The sequence below is a fragment of the Ogataea polymorpha genome (genome assembly GCF_001664045.1).
Source record: "Ogataea polymorpha strain NCYC 495 leu1.1 chromosome Unknown OGAPOscaffold_5, whole genome shotgun sequence".
NCBI lineage: Eukaryota > Fungi > Ascomycota > Pichiomycetes > Pichiales > Pichiaceae > Ogataea > Ogataea polymorpha.
The window spans coordinates 903,374-924,763 of NW_017264702.1; the positions used below are offsets into that span (position 1 = coordinate 903,374).

The 21,390-nt window shown below is 38.3% G+C and overlaps 1 protein-coding gene and 2 non-coding genes across 3 annotated transcripts; 1 reads left to right on the forward strand and 2 right to left on the reverse strand.

The window, feature by feature from the left end:
* Positions 1 to 7: 7 nt before the first annotated feature.
* Positions 8 to 91, reverse strand: OGAPODRAFT_t55. The gene has a single exon. It is a non-coding gene; the product is annotated as a tRNA-Tyr (tRNA).
* A 14,951-nt stretch (positions 92 to 15,042) lies between these two features.
* OGAPODRAFT_t54 lies at positions 15,043 to 15,114 on the reverse strand. The gene has a single exon. It is a non-coding gene; the product is annotated as a tRNA-Asp (tRNA).
* A 681-nt stretch (positions 15,115 to 15,795) lies between these two features.
* On the forward strand, positions 15,796 to 21,343 carry OGAPODRAFT_77325 (uncharacterized protein). The gene has a single exon (XM_018356316.1). It carries the CDS (start codon positions 15,812 to 15,814, stop codon positions 17,459 to 17,461), a length of 1,650 nt encoding a protein of 549 aa, XP_018210093.1. The 5' UTR covers positions 15,796 to 15,811; the 3' UTR covers positions 17,462 to 21,343.
* The last annotated feature ends 47 nt before the right edge of the window (positions 21,344 to 21,390 follow it).

Here is a 21,390-nt window from a genome sequence, read left to right on the forward strand (position 1 = left end):
AAAAATGTCTCCCCTCCCGGGATCGAACCGGGGACCCTGAGATTCCTTATACCATTACAGTCTCATGCTCTTCCAACTGAGCTAAAGAGAGATTTGCTTAACTCTTCTTGGAGGCTGCAATATAAAATACAGCTTAAACAATACCCTTTACTAAAGGGGAGTAAAGTAACATCATGACGGAGGAATAGATATGACACGCTCTTTCAACGATCAAACTTTAAACTATACGAAGATTGGAACCGTGATTAAGTGAGGTCTTATAAGTTTAGTAATCGGCAATGCATCCTATTTCTTGAGAGTATGCCGTTTGAAATATAGTATGTCGAAGCGCCTTTCTAGACCAATAGAAGTCAGTTACGTCGGATAGAATTAGTTTCGAAAACTCAACATCTAACTGACCTCAGGATATAAAAAGCCAGACAAAAAAAGTACATTGCAAAACTCAAAATCAGAAAACAATGAAAAGTCCAACTCTACATCCCGTATTTCTATGACAACTCTAAGTAAGTCCACTCCATGAAAACTTGGTCCAAAATATACTCATGTAGTGTCATATATTTATTGGGTATTTGAAACTCAGGATCTCCTGGTTTTTGTTGTTTACCCGCAAAAGGTCTAGATCTGGCATGTTCCTCCCAGAACTCAATTAGTTGGTAATGGTCTTGCAGGGATTGCCAAATTCGACACGCGTTGCCTTAAGTGCGTTCAAGACTCTATTGGAGGCAAATCCTCTTCTGGGTATGTTTAAACAGCCTTTCAAGTAGAGGCTTTCAATGATGATATGATGAATCAATCAATCATAGAACTGTCATTTTGAAGGACATCTCTTTTCCTTTTGCGCCACTGGCTATGCTGTTAAGTGCTTTATCTCGCGTTGAAATCTTTGCAGCCCAGGGTCTTACACTTGATACTAATGTGTCTGTGCCTGTAGCTATGTGCTCTCGCATGGATTGCCATATAACCTCTTAATTAGGTCTAAACTACTTAGAGGGTTGCAGAAGTCAATATTCCCTATCATAAAATCAGAATTCTATAGGCGTACTTTCGAGCTCACCTATCATATCGTGTATGAGGGAGCGGAGCACACGCAAAGTTGATCTCCCACATGAATCAGCTCCAACATTTACCTTTTATTGTCAAAAAGTCTCTCAAGGTCTCGCAATATGCTCAAACGCGTCCGTCATTCTCCTTGACTTTGATTTCGACATCCAACCCTGATAAACGGAGTTTGCAGCTTATGGACCATGATTCTCAGATGTAGCTCAGACGTGGAATTTTGGTCCTGTTAAAGAACTAAATTCATATCCAACTTAAGAGGGAAGGAAAAGTCAAACAAAATCGCTACTTGCAGATCAACTCAGATTCCTTATCCGAAGGCTTGATTTATTTTACAGGCAGGGCTACAAGATTACTCATACGATAAAGATCATTAGAATGGCATCTTTTTTTGCTTAACTATGTTCAAAACATTGCTGGAGTTCTGCTTGTATGTTTCAACTTCGTTTTCAATAAAACTTGCATAATGGAAGAAAACTAAGTAATTTCAACACCACATATCGGTATACGCAAGATATCTCTACCAACCAAATGAGCTCCCAAAAAACTGGAAATGCTGAGGAGTGGTAAATACCAGCTAGCTAAAATATTATCCCCCGTTTCGAATCGGGCTTGATCTCTTAAATAACAGAATCACATCGGGATTAGTTTTGGTCTCCATAACTTAAGTAAAGTATATTAACTTCACGACCTATATGACCACAAATCAACACGATTAATGCCATATGATCACAATTACTTTTCTGCCAAGTAATCTAAATAACAATATTTTCTTGTAAGCTGTATTTTGCTAAGAGTAGCAAGGCGTTGGACTGAAACAAGGAACTTGTTCATTTTCTTTATTTCAATGTGACGTGAAGAGAAGTTCTACCAGATCAGACTATTCTCTAGGATCACTTTCCACTATTGAAGTCTATCTGAGACCAAAAGCTTATAGAGTTAGAGTTGATGCAGCACTCAATAGTAAAAATCTTCTCAACGTCAACTGCCAGACAAATGTCCAAACTCAATTCGCAGAAAATGAACGATTTGGAAACTTATCAGCTACTTTATAGTATGATTTTCTTCGATTACGGCTCTGTATCAAAGAAGTAGTTAACTATGGTACTAATTGTTGTGAAAATAGAGTTTAGCAATTATTCTGAGTCGGAGGATAGGGGCAAAAAGTGAAAGATTGATGATATCTTTTGTAGAATATGTTGGAATAAGTTCTACATTGAAGATATCATACACAAATATATTTTTGCTACCATAGAGTGTCCTTCCTGTTGATACAATTACAATAGGGCTAGAGAGCGGCAATAATAAAGAAAAGGAAAGAGATTTTCAATGTTTAAAGTAGTAATAAAATCCGCTTTAATGGATAGAGAATGGTTATATTGCTTGTGTGCAATGATCTGTGGCTTGGGGCTGGTTTGGCTTTTGCTATAAAAGATGAAAATATTGGATGAGAGGGAATTATCTTATCTTTCATACTTGCAGGACTGTCCTATTTAAATCAATATTCCGGAACTTGAAATAAGAGGTGCACACCTGACCCATTGGGTAACTTAGTGGAACATGAACACTCCAATAGCTGATTTCCAAATCTGTTGACATTAGATAGTCATAGAATATATCATGGCTGGACAGCTTCTGCTTATATTTTACTTAGTGACTCTCACCATATGTGATCTAGATTTGTATCATCTGGAGCTGATGCACATATTACGCATGTGCTAAGACCCACAAACCTTCAAATCTGGATCAGCGGCACAGCCATGATATATTCTATGACTATCTAATGTCAACAGATTTGGAAATCAGCTAATGGAGTGTTCATGTTTTACTAAGTTACCCAATGGGTCAGGTGTGCACCTCTTATTTCAAGTTCCGGAATATTGATGTAAAAGTTCCGCATTGGATCTAGATGAAAGTACCTCCCTACCCAGTATGTTGTCAGGAGAGAGTGATCATATTATTATATATCTTGGGTCGCAAACTCTTCAATTAAAAATGGAATGCATAACCGAACGCCACTGCAAACAAAACCTTGTTATTTAGAACTGGTGAATATATTTGCAACGCTAGTAAGGTAGCGTTTTGACTTTCAAATTGTGCAGCTAATTTGCGTAATATTTACTTCAGTAATCCCCAAGATACAACCAGAGCCATTCAATGGTGACTCTAAGTCCATGCAACCAAATGGCTAATGCGGGAATTGTTGAGATATTAGTCTATAATATGTCACGTGACTATGCAGAGATATGCATCTCCTGCATAAATATTATGTGAAACAAATCCTAATCAGTTAGGATTAGAGATAAGTTTCAGAAAGCACACTAAAGATTTAGAGTGGTATTAGAATCTACTATAAATACAGTTAGATTCTCCCTCATCTTAAGTGAACATTCAATTGGTAAGATTTACATATAAATCTTATAAATATAAGCTTATACAACTACTGATATAAGGTAGTAAAAGGTATATTAAATTATCCAAAAGATGACAACTTCAGATCAGTTAAAGTTAGCATTCCAACAGGTTATGAGCCCTGTCAGCCACTTCCAATTAGCTAATCCATTTTCAGAAACATGGAAGCTTATGTCATCCAACAACTATCTGGAGTGGAAAAGAAGATTTGAAAAATATCTACTTTTAGCAAGTGAACATATTTACCAGTACTATAAGACTGGCCAATTGAATGTTCAAAATGACGTCCTTATTGATGAGTCCGTTATTCAAGAATGTGATATTGCCTTGAAAGTGCTCCTATTGAAAACTTTGTCTCAAAATGTTATTGACGTCCTAGATCAAAATGTGATGTCCGGATTTGATCATATAAGAGCCATTGACAAAACTTACGGGAATATAAGTTTGCGTGGTTTATTACTTAGGTACAAGAAAATGAACAAAGATTCCCCTTCTCCTTTAGAACATATTAGAAACTTTAGGATGCTCGCAGAAGATCTGAAATTTATTGCACCAGATTTAGAGACTGTTGAAGTTCTATTGTGCCTCTCAACACTGAACGATGATTCTCTTGAAGATAAGTTGTTTGTCAACAAACTAGAAAGACTATCGTTCATGGATTTACAAAATGCATATGCTGAAAATGAGTTAAGACCTTCATTTGCGTATACAATCAATCAATCTAAGCAAATGCAAGATTCAAAATCTTCTAAGAAGAAAAAGATCATATGTACTAGATGTCAAAAGGAAGGACACAAGTCTTTTGAATGTCGTGCTCCTGCTCCAGTCTCTAAGAAGTCACTTCTAAGTGATGAAACTGGAAAAGATGATGATACTTATGGCGAAATCTTTGTTGCTGAAGCATTTAGAACCATGGGTGAGGTATACACAGCGAGAAACTTACCCCTTCCTCATATTGATGATGCTTATTGGTTTGACTCGGGAGCTACTTGTCATATTTCCAACAACAGAAACCATTTCAGCAGTTTTGAAATATCATGGTTATCTGCAAGGTTTATCTTCAGGATGTCAAATTGAAGGAAAGGAACTGTCCTACTATATCACAATGGTAAGGATATTACTTTAACAGATGTCTATTATGTTCCTGAGGCCGGAAAGAACTTAATTGCTTTCTGTAAAGTCTTTAAAGCAGGAGGAATTCGCGTTGATGAATCAGGACTATTTGTCAACAATAAACTGTTTGCTACTTATCAACCAAATAGACTATTCAAATGCATATTCTCTCCCCAGTACTGTGCACAGGCTAATCTAGTTATGGACTCTCATTCTCATCAACGGTTTGGACATCCATCTGAAAAGACTTCTCGCAAATTGGGTTTACCTATCTTGAAAGAACTCTGTGCAAGCTGTCAGTTTGGACGAAACACTGCAACATTTCCCAAGGTTTCACGAACAGTCGTCAAAGCTCCTCTAGAACTACTACATGTTGATGTGTGTGGCCCATTTAACACAAAAGGTACACAAAATGAACGATTTTTCTTAACCATTGTCGATCGTTTCACTCATATGGTGGCCGTTTACCCATTACAACATAAATCTCAGGTTTCTCAGCTATTGAAAGAGTATATTACTTATGCTGAAAATCACTTTCATCGTTTCCCTTATAAGGTCATGCGAGTTCGAAGTGATAATGGCACTGAATTCTGCAATAATCAGTTACTGACTTTCTTCAAACAAAAAGGGATTCAACATGAACTTACTAATACTTACTCCAGCTATCAAAATGGCGTTGCTGAGCGTATGCATCGGACTCTCATTAGTCGGGTTCGAATTCTCTTGGCTAGCTCTGGTTGTCCTGACATGTTTTGGCCTCAGGCACTGAAATTCGTTGCTCTCATTATCAACCAGGAACCTTCATCCTCTATTCATGGGGACATTCCTCATATGCGCTGGTTTGATTCTCAACCAGATTATACAATGTATCATCCTTTTGGATGTCAGGCTTATCCTTTAACTCCCAGTGTTCATCGGTCTTCCAAACTTTCTCCGGTGTCCACTTCTAGCATCTTTATGGGAGTGAGCGCCCGCCGCAAAGCTTATATCTTTTATGATCCTATTGCTGACAGTTTTACTGAATCTCAACATGCAACATTTTCCGACTCTCACTTTCCGTTTTTACACCAAACTCGAAAATCTGTGGGTGTTCCCATTTTTGACCTATCCGAGTCCTATAGGCAGCAATCCTCTGGAATTCTGCCGTCATTACCGAACCCCTCTACTGTGCCAATATTGCCTAGAGGTATATCCGATGTCTCGTCTCGTCCTTTGTCTCATTCTACTTCTGATCCGGACTATACTCCCTCTGACTCTATGGACTATAAGTCTTCTGATTCTATGGAGCTCGTTCCACTTGATCATATTGAATCTAATTTGGAATCTATTTCCGATCCTACTGTGGATATTTCTCCTGATTATTCCCCTGCACCATCTGTGCCTATATCTTCTAAGTTGATTGACTATCCCGTTGAACGATCTCTTATTCCCTACTCACAATCAGCACATGATCATTCTACTGTTGTTACTTTTGCTCCTCGTCCTGAGTGTCCTTCTGAACCCTCCCTTCTTCCTCCACCAACCTCCGCTTCTATGAACCCCGAATTGTTAACTCCCGTTATTCCTGCTGTGCATCCTCGGGATCCTTCTGAATCTGATGTTGGACCTGATCCTCCCCGCTATCCTATGCGGCGACTTAATGCGGATGCCTCTCATGCTCTTCTTGCTGACGCTGCCTCAGCTGTCTCTTCTTCCAACGTTCCTACCTCGGTCACCGAGGCCTTAAACTCATCTGTTTGGTCTAAGGCCATGCAACAAGAAATGGAGGCTCACCATCTAAATAAAACTTGGTCCTTGGTCCCTCTTCCTAAGGGTCGACGTGCTTTAGGTTGTCGTTGGGTTTTCACTGAGAAACTCCCAAGTCATCTTCCTAAAGCTCGTCTTGTGGTTCAAGGTTTTCGCCAGATAGAGGGTATTGATTATACTGAAACCTTTAGTCCGGTTGTTCGTTATGAAAGTGTGCGCACTCTTCTTGCTCTTGCTGCTCAAAAACATATGGTTATTCATCAGATGGATGTCACTACGGCCTTTCTTAATGGTGATCTAGCTGAGGAGATTTATATGACTCAGCCCATTGGCTTTGTTCATCCGGGTCAGGATTCTCTTGTTTGTCATCTTCAGAAGAGTCTATATGGTCTGAAGCAGGCCCCCTTGTGCTGGAATCTCAAGATTGATTCTCTACTAGCCTCTTCTGGTTTCCGCAAAATTCCATGTGAGTTTGGTCTTTATATCTCGCTCACTCATCCTTTGATCTATGTTGCTCTTTATGTGGATGATCTCCTCATTCTCTCTACGTCTCAGGCACGTATTACTCATACCAAATCTCTTCTTTCTCATCATTTTATTATGAAAGATCTTGGCACTGCAAGCCACTTTCTTGGACTAGATATACATCAGTCTCTTCCTTCTATTGCTCTCTCTGCGTCCACTTATATTCATCAGATGCTCGATGATTACAATCTTTCTGCTTGTAATCCTGTTTCCACTCCTTGTGATACTCAATCTTGGGTGCTTTCCGATGATCCTCCTTTATCCAACCCTACTGAATTCCGCAGCATGGTAGGGAAGTTGCTATTTGCTGCTAACACAGTAAGGATTGATATTGCATTTGTTGTCTCAAAATTAAGTCGTTTCTTACAAAATCCACGCAAATCACATTTAGCTAAAGCCAGACATGTGATGCGATATTTAAAGGGCACTGCCGATTTGGGAATTGTTTACTCCAAAGACTCCCATTTCAAATTATCCGGATTCTGCGACTCTGACTGGGGAACTGATCCGAATGATCGGATCTCAGTTACAGGGTATGTCTTTATCTTAGCAGGTGCTCCCATTACTTGGAGATCTAAGAAACAAACAACAGTGGCATTATCGTCAACAGAAGCGGAATATATGGCTTTAGGCGATGCTCTCAGAGAGCTCTTATGGTTAAAACAATTACTTGATCAACTTGAAATCAAATCCTCTGAACCTCCGACACTCTATTGTGACAATACCGGAGCATTATCTTTGATGAAGCATCCAGCATTTCATCCAAGAACAAAACACATTGATATAAGACATCACTTCATCAGACAACATCTAACCTCCAATGATTTTATCTCAAAACATGTATCATCAGGCATGAATCTAGCTGATCCACTTACTAAAGCATTAGATAAGCCAAAATTTGAATCTTTGAGACTAAAATGGAAATTTGAAAAACTTTGACATAGTATACGACTATGGTAGGGTGTTGAGATATTAGTCTATAATATGTCACGTGACTATGCAGAGATATGCATCTCCTGCATAAATATTATGTGAAACAAATCCTAATCAGTTAGGATTAGAGATAAGTTTCAGAAAGCACACTAAAGATTTAGAGTGGTATTAGAATCTACTATAAATACAGTTAGATTCTCCCTCATCTTAAGTGAACATTCAATTGGTAAGATTTACATATAAATCTTATAAATATAAGCTTATACAACTACTGATATAAGGTAGTAAAAGGTATATTAAATTATCCAAAAGATGACAACTTCAGATCAGTTAAAGTTAGCATTCCAACAGGAATCCAAGTCTATCATATTTGCTTTTCAAAGAGTTTCCTTGGAACATTATTCAATTTGCCAAGCTGGCAAATAGAAGCAAATCGGGGAAGATCGGCGCTGTTCAATAGTTTAATGATCATGATAGAAATACGTTTGACTCTAGAGCAGTAGCAGAACCTCACGATGGTTATGTGATTATAGAAAATAGCTGTTGGAATGCTAACTTTAACTGATCTGAAGTTGTCATCTTTTGGATAATTTAATATACCTTTCACTATCTTATATCAGTAGTTGTATAAGCTTATATTTATAAGATTTATATGTAAATCTTACCAATTGAATGTTCACTTAAGATGAGGGAGAATCTAACTGTATTTATAGTAGATTCTAATACCACTCTAAATCTTTAGTGTGCTTTCTGAAACTTATCTCTAATCCTAACTGATTAGGATTTGTTTCACATAATATTTATGCAGGAGATGCATATCTCTGCATAGTCACGTGACATATATAGACTAATATCTAAAACAAGATCGTTCCTGCCATGATACAGGTGTCATATATTGCATCATGCTAGTTACTTTAATTTGAGCTATCTTGAATTCATATCCGACCACATTGGCTACAAGCGTGGACCGCCTATTAATGGCCTTGCTTCTTTGTGATGATGCTTAAAAATCAGTGTGCAGTTGTTTTAAAAGGACGATTAGAGTCAGTCCCTTGAGTGATAATTTATGACTACATGACTGAAGTATTTGTAAACAGACTTTTGGTCCTATGTTAGTGAAAATTGGAAGTAGAGCTACGCAATGAACTAAATGTAAATAATATCCCTATTAGTATATTTCACTTTAGACAGAAAGTATCGGAAGAATGTGTGAATGCATTTTCTACATAAGTCCAGAACACCTAGAATTCACAGCTTTTATTAATGCTGGCCAGTTGTCAATGTAGAGCAAAACATGCTGCTAGTAATTCTTTGTCATTAAAGCAGACTGATAAACTACTATTTCCAGTGGCTACTGATTCCCATCCTTATGAAAAGTAACAGATTGGATGTAGACATCTCTGCAGGAATGTTTGTTTAATCTAGAACCCTTATAGTACAGCTTCAAGGCTGATTACTAAGGGATAGTACATGCCGTAGTACTATGATGATCTTAATCATGTATTATGTCCTAAATGAAAGGTTTGCTGCTTTTTGTGTTCTGTAGTGAGAGCACTTGATGTAAGCAGATAGTTCTCTATTATGTAAGAGAGCTATTTGCATTGATACCCGTAACATAAGGCCAAAATCATATTCACAAACCCCCTGAGAGTTGATGAATCACTCAATTCAAAGTATTTCAACGAAATGTTGGCTGCCGTTTTGAATGTTCTGACAATGATTAAGTTCAACAAAAATGAAAATAAACTAAATCAGTTCAAGCTTCAGACATGATGTTTGCAATAGTCTCGTGAAAATAAACCTGTCTTGATTCCAAAAACAACGTTGGAGGTTTGCGATAGAACAGAAAATCCTACAGTACTTCGTTTTACCTTATTTGATACTCGTATGATTGGATTGACTTCTTGGTTGGACTTCTGTTGAACACTGTTAAGTAAAGGTAGTCTTACCTTTATACTAGTTTGGCTTCAAGACGTAGCTCGATTTATCAAATACAATGTCTTTCCTCGAAATGAAAAAGGTTTTCTAAAATCTGTGCCTTTTTCCCTAGCTCAAAAGTATACATATTCAAAGGGTATATGGCCAAATAAATATTTCTCTTTGGTATACGATTAGAGATTCCTAATCATAACCCAGTAGTTGATGAATTTAATTGAGAGACTTCAATCTAGTTGATCTTGGCAATCTTATGCACACACTCAAACAATGCGGCCGTGGGAAAAATAATTGCACGATTCGATTACCATGAGAATATTCAATCAAATATAGGATAAATAAGAATAGCTTGCAATTCTGATCATACGCACGCTAAAAATATGTGGGGTCATCAATTTGAAAAGTCACGTTGAGCCTTACATAAGGCTTGGCTTTATTTACAATTTACTAACTACTGTCGATGATGATAATGATATTTCAAGGTTCAAAATTATCTGTATCTAACTTAGATAATATTCAGTCCTATCTACTAGTACATAATACCCCAGGCACTCATACAATCGTTTGCAGTCTATAGTATATCAGTAAGAAACACATATAGAGAATTGAAGTGCTTGTGTCTAGATGGTTTTCTATTGGTTCAATAGTCGGCTAGTCAATAGAATTCGGGGTTTGTTTTAGGGCTCATGCCATGAACGTTTTGCTAATAAGTTTGGAAAATAGCATTTTCATGGTTTGTTTCCATCAACAGAGCATAATTGACTCTCTGCAGCTGCAAACCTCTCAACTCGGGATTAATTCATGGCTGGATTATCGCGATTAAAAGTTTGATGAATGCCGAGATGAGTTATGTTTTAAAAAGGGTCTTGATATACAGTATATATACCCTAGAGTATCGGTAAAGCAATCAACTTATTATATGAAGAGACTATGTTGGAATGCTAACTTTAACTGATCTGAAGTTGTCATCTTTTGGATAATTTAATATACCTTTCACTATCTTATATCAGTAGTTGTATAAGCTTATATTTATAAGATTTATATGTAAATCTTACCAATTGAATGTTCACTTAAGATGAGGGAGAATCTAACTGTATTTATAGTAGATTCTAATACCACTCTAAATCTTTAGTGTGCTTTCTGAAACTTATCTCTAATCCTAACTGATTAGGATTTGTTTCACATAATATTTATGCAGGAGATGCATATCTCTGCATAGTCACGTGACATATTATAGACTAATATCTCAACAGACTACAACGTGATCGGGAATTTATAGCTATTTGGGTTAGGTATATGAGCTGCTTGGATGACATATTTGAGCGGCATCTTTTTGGGATAAAGTAGAACCAAGAATCTCTGATCCTTTTTTATTGCAAGCCACATTCCGCTTGGGCGCCCTTGACCCCTATTCCATTCATCAAAAATTTAGAATCAACGGCTGGGCTCTTCATCATTAACCGACTTTGAGATATCTTATCGGCTCCGAGTATCTAAGAACGTCGAAAGCAAAAAAGTGCAGTAAATGCATAAGATCAAAGAACTGAGATTATTTCTGAGAGTAGCTTTATTGTGTCACGGTTACTTTTTATTGTACATTTCATATCTTGGGCTCGAGTCCCTTCAAAACCCCTAAACACAATACGAAGGAAGAGTAGATTTTTCCCTCTCAACAGCAATAAGTTAGGTTTTTCTTTGACCTACCGCTACACTGATATTAACCAGGAACAACTATCTATAGAAAATTCAATTTCTGACATGAAGTAAGATGGGTGCAAGTATAGAGGGTTTCAAACATTTATTTTAGCTAACTTACCAATTTTTTCCAGTCAATAATAAATAAGTAGCAGATTAGTTTCATGATAGAACTAAAAAGTGCGAGTTTGTGTTTTTGCCCAAGACCCTGGAGTTATATCTCAGTCTTTTTACATAGTTATCAACTAATGATGCCTCGATCTGTCAGGTTTCGCTATTAACTTGTTGGCAAAATACTCAACTTGTACACTTTAATTTGATATTCTTTGGTAAAGCTCAAACTGTGACTTGTATTGACAAGCACTTCAGCTTGCTACATTGAGCTTTTCAATTGATCTTTGCCTTTGTATGCACTTGATTATTGTGACGGTTTGTTAGCAAACGAAAGCCTATACATGTTTAACATCAAGTAGTGATAGTATAGTGATATATTTCATTCCAAGTTCAAAGGTATGCGGCTCATGCAGCACCTATATTTGAGGTTCGTCAAATCTTTGTAAGATCAGCCTCATCGTATCTCACTATAGCACGACAATTATAGCTATTGTTGAGATATTAGTCTATAATATGTCACGTGACTATGCAGAGATATGCATCTCCTGCATAAATATTATGTGAAACAAATCCTAATCAGTTAGGATTAGAGATAAGTTTCAGAAAGCACACTAAAGATTTAGAGTGGTATTAGAATCTACTATAAATACAGTTAGATTCTCCCTCATCTTAAGTGAACATTCAATTGGTAAGATTTACATATAAATCTTATAAATATAAGCTTATACAACTACTGATATAAGGTAGTGAAAGGTATATTAAATTATCCAAAAGATGACAACTTCAGATCAGTTAAAGTTAGCATTCCAACAGATCTCAGTTCAAGCAGTGCATCATATAGTTAAGAAAATAAATCTCTGTTTCTCCTTTGCCCCTCGTTGTTGGGACGGGGGGATCTGGGAGTATATAATCTGTTTAATTTTTGCCAAACTGTGGCATAGTAACATACATGTGAAGAGGACTTCTCAATTTGTCAACATATTAGAGAGATCGTACGAATGAAATAACATGACTAACGTGTGTATCAAGTGAAACGCAATGAGATACTTTCAAAAAGCTACGTTTGTTCTGTATGTTCACGCAAATTTGGAGTTTGAACTTAATTGATGACAACAGAAAAAATACATTGAGTTTGATGTCTAGTCTCTAGCTACTTACATTGATTGATTGCTTTCAGAACCAAAAGAGACTCTTGTTGTAATTGTACCATGACTTGCTCTTCAGTGGACATGTTTTTAATGATACTAAGTGCATTTATGTTAGCTGGTATATATGGTAGACTTTAGATCAGATCATTGTTCGAATAACAAGGTGAGAAATGCTCCAGTACTTATAGTAGAGTCTGTAACACTTCTCAGACAACCTTGATACGGATACTCAAGTCTGCATATAAACATGTATCATCTGCATTATCATGCATATTGATCACATGACATAGTCTCGACTAACATCTCAACAACTCTTCAAGTTCGTTGTCAATGAAAACCAAGCAAGATTTTTATTAAATATTTATGTAATCTATACGGATTTGAAACGATGTGGCTTTGGATGATCAGGTTTTAGTGCAAGATCTTGAGCACGTGATGCAACGTTATATATGTTAAATCAGTGATATATGGATTGGGGTTACGTACTCGCCAAGGCAACCAAATATAATGTCCGTACATTTCTTATTGACTTAGACCCTCGAAAGAAACCTCGAGATCTTTTATATCTTTTCTCCACTTACATAGTAAAATGCGAGGTGCCACTTAATTTCTAAATCCGGGACATAAAGGGGTATCGGATATGAAAGGGGGGCATTTTTTCTGCGGCAATTCTTATATTGGTATTAGCACGACTGTCCTATTCTTTTTTTCCTTGGCCATGATGATAGTCAGTACCTAGTTTTCTCCCGAGTGCAGTTGGAAGAGTTAATGATATCGTGTGTCTAAGTGTTAGCTAACTCATAGGATACACTTGGGAAGAAGATGCAGAACTTTTAGTTTGAGCTTGTTCACCTTTCAAAAGAGTACATATATATTTTCGCGGCTAAAGTAGTAATCGTTCTTATCCAAAAGCCTATCAGCAACCAGCATTGATTTGAATTGATTGATGTAGAATTCAACTCTGAGTATGATTATCGAGGGAAAAGAACCGTTTATCACCAATGCAAGCACTGTATTTGAAAATTTCACAACCGTACAAAATCATTGTGACAACTTACGTCCTCTCGGTCGGCATCTCAAACATCACTTCTAAATATTTCTCTTGACATGCTGATTACTTTTCTTGTTGGTTCTCGACTGATTAACAAGTGTTCGAGGAGTATGTTCAATATCAGACAAAGCTGTTGGCACTCTCTAATAGAATTGAAGATATGGAGGGATCAGCGGAGAGGAGCTAAGAACTGGTTTCTCAAGAAATTGATTACCAAGAAAAAGAACTAAAACGTCCCATCTGAACCTTGCCATGGGTTACTCATTATCCATTTGGTAAGCCAGGCACTATGCCTTATCCTACCTATATCAAGCTCTCCTGCGATTATGCGATTAGGTCTAGTCTGGTATGGTCTTACTGGAACTTCGATATTAAACCTCTCTAAAACCAAATTTCCCATGAGCCTTTCTAGCATAACGTGATAGCTTTAGACATTCGCAATTATTTTGGAATACGAGAAACTAGGGAATAACACTGAATGAGTTTTACGTGGAAAACTTTTTGTACTCTAGGCACTCACTCGTTAGCTCCTCAGAATCATGCTATATGATTGATAAGTGTTGTAATTGTAACATGACTTGCTCTTCAGTGGACGTGTTTCTTAATGATGATAGTGAGTAGATTTATGTTAGCTGGTATATATGGTAGACTTCAGATCAGATCATTGTTCAAGTATCAAGTTGAGAAATGCCCCAGTACTTATAGTGGATGAAGCGCTTCTCACACAACCTTCATACAAGATTTTCAAGTGTGCATATATACATGTATCATCTGCATTATCATGCATATAATCACATGACATAGTCTCGACTACCATCTCAACAGATTCATGAACTGTCTCAATGTCTGCTTTCGATCCATACACTTGTTAGGCGGAAAGATGTATCTGAAAATGATAGCTTTTGAATTAGAATAAAAAAATGTCTTCACCTAAGGCCATGAAGTCAATTTCACAAATAAACACACACCATTTACTGGTCCCATCAATTTTCCTAATCAATTGCAAGAGGCAGATTTCAGTAAGCCTGGTCAATAACCTGTAACGCTTATTATCACCTCATACATAGATGAGGTATTAACTCAATTGCATGTTACACAAGCTTCCGCAAAATCTAGCTGACGCGAAATCAAGTAACAGACCATTGCATAATACTCACGTTTTCATGCTCGGGAAGCTCGCTTTGGTTTGAATCTCTGCTCATGATGACCATGCAAGCCCTGCTTTGCGTAGTACGCATTCCAAAAAAACGGGTCACGTGCAACCCTGCGTGGTGTAAAGATATCTTCAAAAAAATGGTAGTCACCTTATTTAAACTCCGAGACCGGGAATTGAACCCGGGTCTCCCGCGTGACAAGCGAGAATTCTAACCACTAAACTATCTCGGAAATACTTGACGTTTGCGGTAGTTGAGCACACATACAGGGTTACCCATGATATTGTGCCTCGAAGATTTTCACAAAGGATTGGTGTTTTGGTACACATTATTGTCGAGCAGAACATTATGTGCAGAAATATAGAGCTCGGAGATTATGTTAGTAGTCGTGTGGCGGCGATAGGTGAGGCTAACACAAAATTATAATTTTATCATGCTTCCTGATCCCGTGACAATTAAGCAAAAGTAACTAAAGATAACAACAACGAAGAGACGTTGACAATAAAATCGCTCTGTTCATAAACTTTTGTTTCGTTAAATGGAAGCACGTGTCTAGTCTTGCTTTTCTGGTAGGGGAGGAAAAGTATAGATTTTAGTGGTTTGGCCATGATACTATAGTTTTCGGACCCAATTGGTTTTGGGTTGCTGAGTTGGTTTTATGGCATTCGATATAATTAATATTCGTAGGTTTTTGTATACGGGATTCGAACTTAAATGCCCCGTGATTTGCTTCAAAGCAAGAAAGTTCAAGTTAAATGGTCTACATAGTAGGTGACATGCTACACGTTGAAAGTATATGCTTTCCAAATACATATAGGAAAACGGTCAAGCGTCAGTAATATTAAACCCCGATAAATCTCCTCTCGATTTGTTTTATTTTTAAAAGCCATTTACATTGCAAACAAAAACTACGAGCAAAGCGTATTCGAATGGCAGACCTCCCTTTATCGACTTGTAGGAGTCATGAATACACATTGATAAATTTTATCTGCTTCTTGCTAGCAAGCTTTTCTTCGGTTGCGCTGGCGGTTTTCGTCTCTACGACTCAAACATATTTCATCACGGATGTGTTACAAATAGGTGAGAACGTCGGCAGTTACGTTGGTACTTTGGGCTTGTTCGATGAAATCCTGTCGATGTGTTTAGTGCCATTGATGGGAGTTTTAGCAGACAGATTTGGGTCCAGGGTTGTTGTCTCATCAGGTTTCCTAGTTTCTGGGCTAAGTCTTTTTGGTTTTGGATATTTTGTACGAACTAATGTGGTCCCTCAAATGCTTTTTTGGAGGTTGGTGTTTGCTGCCGGGCTGACAGCTTCCTTGGGTATTCTCACAGTTATGGTAATCGAAATGAACCACTCGGGATTCGATCTTAAAGCACACATATCTGGCTTTAGCAACTCCTTAATTCCGTTTGATAGAGAACAAGAAGAGTCTGATGCCATTGGTGGTCGCGATGGAGCAGATGTCCACGAAAACTATCTGGAAAGAGTAGACAATCTGAACAAATCCAGGAAAGACGGGACCAAGGTGTCTTATATGGGAATAATGAGCGGTCTTGGTGCGGTGTTTGCTGTCACTCTGCTACTGAGACTTCCAGTTTTTTTTGGTAAAACAAGGCCGGCAGGATCAGCCATGAGATTGTCATACTACACTGTGGGAGCTGGTGCCATAGTTGTGTCTGTGATTATGTGGTTTTGCTCTTTCAAAAGTGGAAGCGATATCTCTTTTAAGGACGATCTTTTTGAATCGTATGCACATGACAATGGGACACGGGAGGATCTGGTTAGCGATTCTGATGAGGAGTACTTTACGTCCTCTACGGTAAGAGAAACTTATTGGACCTCTCTCAAAATAGGATTTCAGTTGTCGATGGAAGATCCCGGGATTCTCATTGCTTATCTGAGTGGCTTCATTTCACGATGCATAACAATTGTGATTACATTATACATTCCATTCTATGTGAACGCCTATTATAGAGAGATAGGAGATTGTACCAAGAGTTCAAACGACAAAGTTGACTGTCCAGAATCTTATATTTTGTCATCGATTCTCACGGGTGTAGCCAATTTATTTGGTCTTTTGCTTGCTCCAATTTCGGGAATTCTTGTCGATCGATTGAACAATTATACCATTCTCATTTCAATCGCCGCAATCATCTCGACAACTGGGTTTCTTACATTCTGCTTGATAACAGCACCGGATAAAAGTGCGATAATTTATCTGGCAGCGTCAATGATGGGTTCTGCCCAAATCATGTTCATTATAATATCAATGACAATGATTTCAAACATAACCTCGGAGGACAAATATCGGCAGCGAGAAGGTTCTATATCGGGGGTCTTCGCTTTCGTGGGCGGTGTCGGGATCATTTTCACATCTTTTGTTGGGGGAAGGTTAGCTGATTTCAATCCCAAGCTTCCATTCTTGCTTGTGGTTATTACAAGCTTAGTGAGCCTCTTGGTTGTTTTGCTTCTCAACGGTCACTCTTTGAGAAGCTTGTTTGGTTTTTCAAAGCCTTCCGAAAGAATCGAGGAACAAGATGCATCTAGTCTGTTAGATTACGCTTCAACACGAACATGAGCTCCACTTTTGGAGTGCTAAGCCATATCGAATTTTAAGCTTCATCTTATCGCTCTTTACATCACAATTGTTAGCTCCAATATATAGGTACTTGAAAGAATAAAGGATTGGGGCTAGTGACCGGGCCTGTTGAGGAACATATGTAGCTTTGACGGCAAAGAAAAATTACAGGATACTAGATGTAATCTGTCAGGTTTAGAAGGGGATGGATGTCCATGAAGCTGGGATGTGGCACGTATAGTATCTTATACAGGATTTGAGAGCATGACCTATCGTATTAGGGATGATCAAATATACTGGTCAATGGTGATAGATTTAACTTGCGGTAACGACAGAAGTTCCTTCTTGAAATCTCACCTTGAATAGCCTATTCGCGTTGGTAAACATGCCCTCCTTCAATGAGACAACAATGAACTGAGACCCCTTGAACCTGGTTTTTATTAGATGGCCAATGTTCTGAGTGTGACTCAAGTCGAGAGCAGCATCAACCTCATCTAGAATATACATGGGAGCAGGTTTGAACTGAAGAAAAGACATGATCAAAGATAGAGCAACTAGAGAACGTTGGCCACCCGACAGTTCAACCAACGACTCTTTCCAAACGTTGCCCAGCTTAACCCGTACCTCCAACCCCTTAGTTACGTCATTCGGATCAGTTGGAACGAGTTTAGCGTAGGCTTGAGGCAGAAGATCTCCAAATATCTGCCCAAAATCGTCCGATACTTTCTTATACGTTTTAAGAAGCTCTGTTCTTTTATAGTCATCAAGTTTTCGGACAGTTTCTTCAATTTTGGCCTTATCCTTGTTTATCTGCCTTATTTTAGTCCTCAGTGAACTTTCGTGTTTTTCATGCTGTTCTATCTGCGCCATAATATTGCTATTTACTCCCTTCTTCTTCATTGATGATGAGCGGCTTTTCAACTGTTCGATGCGCTTGTGACAGTGCTCTAGATTGATGTTAGGGTACTGCTCCAGAACTTGATTGAGTAGCTTGCGATCAGAGACCCATTCTTGTTCTGCAGTTATTCGATTTACTTTCTCTTTGAGTGAATTGTAGAGATTCTCATGAGAAGTCAGTACATCTCTTTGCTTCCTCAAATTTAGATCTACCTCATTGTACTCCTCACGTTTTTGATTCAGCGTTTGTGTCATTTCCTGCAGCTCATCATTGATTTCCACCATCTTTGACTTCTCTTGAGTGATTGAATTCCTAACCTTGGCAATCTCCGCAGAAAGATGGTCACATTCTTCGTCACCCTTCTTAATCTCACTCTTCAACAGCATGATAGTTTTCTCTGAATCTTCAATTTGCTTCTCAAGGACATGCAAATCCGATTGGAGTTCATCTTGGCCAATCTGATGCTGCTGGAATCCCTTTTGTGACAATTTCAGTTGCATTTTCTCTTTATCAATGAGAACAGAAAGCTCATTGATTTCCTGTCGAAGGGCGCGGAGCTTTCCTTCTCCGTCATTATCAAAATCTCTCATATCATTTTGAAGAGACTCAATTTCCGCTTGAACCCTGATGCCCTCATTTTCTAAATCTTGAATCTGCTTTTCAAGCTCTTTTATTTCGGCCTCATCGCGTTCCACCCTTTGAAGTAGTCTAGCCGCTTCAGAATGCTCAAGCTGCTTCAGCAAAATGCTTTTTTGATAAATTTCCATCTCGAGGTCACGTTGAAGTGCCCCTGTTTGTTTGCTCAGGATTTCCTGTTGCTGGATCTCCTTTTGGATCGTGTGCAAGGCAGAAAGGAGATGACGTTCTTGTTCTCTAAAATTTCTGAGCTTTGCAAATGCAGCAAGAATGGAAGATGTACTTTGTCTAGATCCACCAGAAAGTCGGCCTTCTGGGTCATATATATCCCCATCCAGTGTAATGGACGCAGTTCTTATCTTTGGATCGAAAGTAACCCTTTTCGCTGTTTCAGGATCCTGGCAAATCAAGCGATTTCCAAAAATGAACTGCATTGCTTTGCTGTATTCAGGATCGTGTTCAATCAAATTCAGTGCGAGCTCTACCTTTCCTGGAGCCAGGGATTTTGCAGCAGTCAGTTGGGTGTCAGTAATCGTCTTCGAGGTTATTTTATTGAGTGGAATTATTGTGACTCGCCTTCTCAAGTTCCCCTTGTCCAATAATTTAGATCCTGACTTCTCTGTGTCAACAATAACATTATACAATCTCCCACCAGCACAGACTTCGATGGCCGTTGTAGATTTATTGTTCAGTTCACTAATCGTAAAAAGTTCTCCGACTAACCCCTTGACGGAGGTAGAATCTAGTCCCGCATTGATAGCATCAAATTCAAAGAGCAAGTTAGGATGAGCGCGATGAAACTCAGATATTCTGTGCCGAAGTCTGTATAACTCATGATTTAAATTCTTCTCTTGATCTTTCAAAGACTTGACCTTCTCTGGGAAGAAACCTAATCTCTCAAGATCGACGGACATTTTTGTACAAAGGTCTTCCTTTATTTTTATTTTTTGATTAAGGGAATCAACTTCATCCTTAGCAGACTTAATTTTATCTTCCTTCGAGGAAATGTCGTTCCTCAAATGGTCAATTCTGTAACGTGATTTCTCTTTCTCTACAGTGATCCGGGACAGCTTCTGTTTACTGTTGTGCAACTGAGCTAGAAATCCTCCATCGGTCGACCCTTTAGAAGACAGGCCCGTAGAAAGCGCGGATAAGAGATCCTCTCTTTGTCTCAATTGCTCAGTGAGATTCTCCACATATGTTTTTCGACGATTAAATTCCATTTCAGCGTTATTGTATGCTTCATCAGAGCTGTTTTGGAGTTTCTTTTGCTTGTCTAACTTCAAGCACAAATTCTTCAACTTGGTGTTCTCCTCCTCTAGAATCTGTGATTTCAAGTCCCTCGCTGTAACCGTTCTAGTCATTAAATTCGTCAACTCAGTTTCAGTCGCTTCGAGCTCCTTTAAAGTGATTCCCTTACCTATTTCATTTTGTTTTCGTGCACGCATATCTTTTAGGTCTTCCTCCAGCGTTGCGATTTCGCTTTCCAAAGTTTGAGCTTTAGATTCAAGTTGTTGCACTTGCATTTTGCCTTTTTCTACTACTTCTTCTTGAGTCACCAATTTCTTAAGAAATATTTGATAGTCATGAGCTGCAACTGCTTTGGAAAGGGTTTCAAGCTCAATGATAATATCTTGAAATTCCATCACTGTACGTTTCTGTTCCCGGAGATGTCTAAGTTTGGGTTCCACTTCTTCCTTGAGAAGATTCTCGGTAGTTTCCAGCTTAATATTCTTTTTAGCCATTATTCGCTCAGCTTTTTCTCGCTGTCCCTCATACATCTTCGTCCCCGCAGCTTCCTCAACTAGTCCAAGAATCTCAGTTGGTTTCATGTTTAACATCTTCGTGATCTTCCCTTGCATTATCAAAAAGTTAGGATTGTTGATGTTAAGCTGAACTGATTGCAAGAGATTGAGTATCTGTGATTGCTGAACCTTATGACCATTGATAAGATACTTTGAAGTCCCGCCAAGCAAAACCTGACGAGAAATACTTATTTTCGAATATTGTTCGAAACCAATGGGAGACTTAGATTTGTCGCTGTTATCGAAGGTGATGGTCACTGAAGCCTTTGTAACTCCTGCCTGACCTCTTTTGTAAATTAAATCCTGTAAATTTGCTGCCCTGACTGTAGACATGCTCGATATTCCTAAAACAAAACAAATCGCATCCAAGATATTAGATTTCCCAGATCCATTCAATCCTGTTATGGCATTGAATTGTGGATCCCAAGATGAGATGACAGTTCTTACAGCATAAGATTTGAAGCCATCCAGTACAAGTTCCTCTACCTTCATCTGAGGATGTCAAAGTAATAGGGTAAAAAGCTCAAGGACTGTGTTGTTGATGAAATCAAGGATGATCACGCGTAATGTTTTTGCTAGTTCTTGTTTAT

Coding starts and splice junctions, on each gene's coding strand:
- OGAPODRAFT_77325 (XM_018356316.1), top strand. CDS start 15,812: ATGGCAGACCTCCCTTTATCGACTTGTAGGAGTCATGAATACACATTG.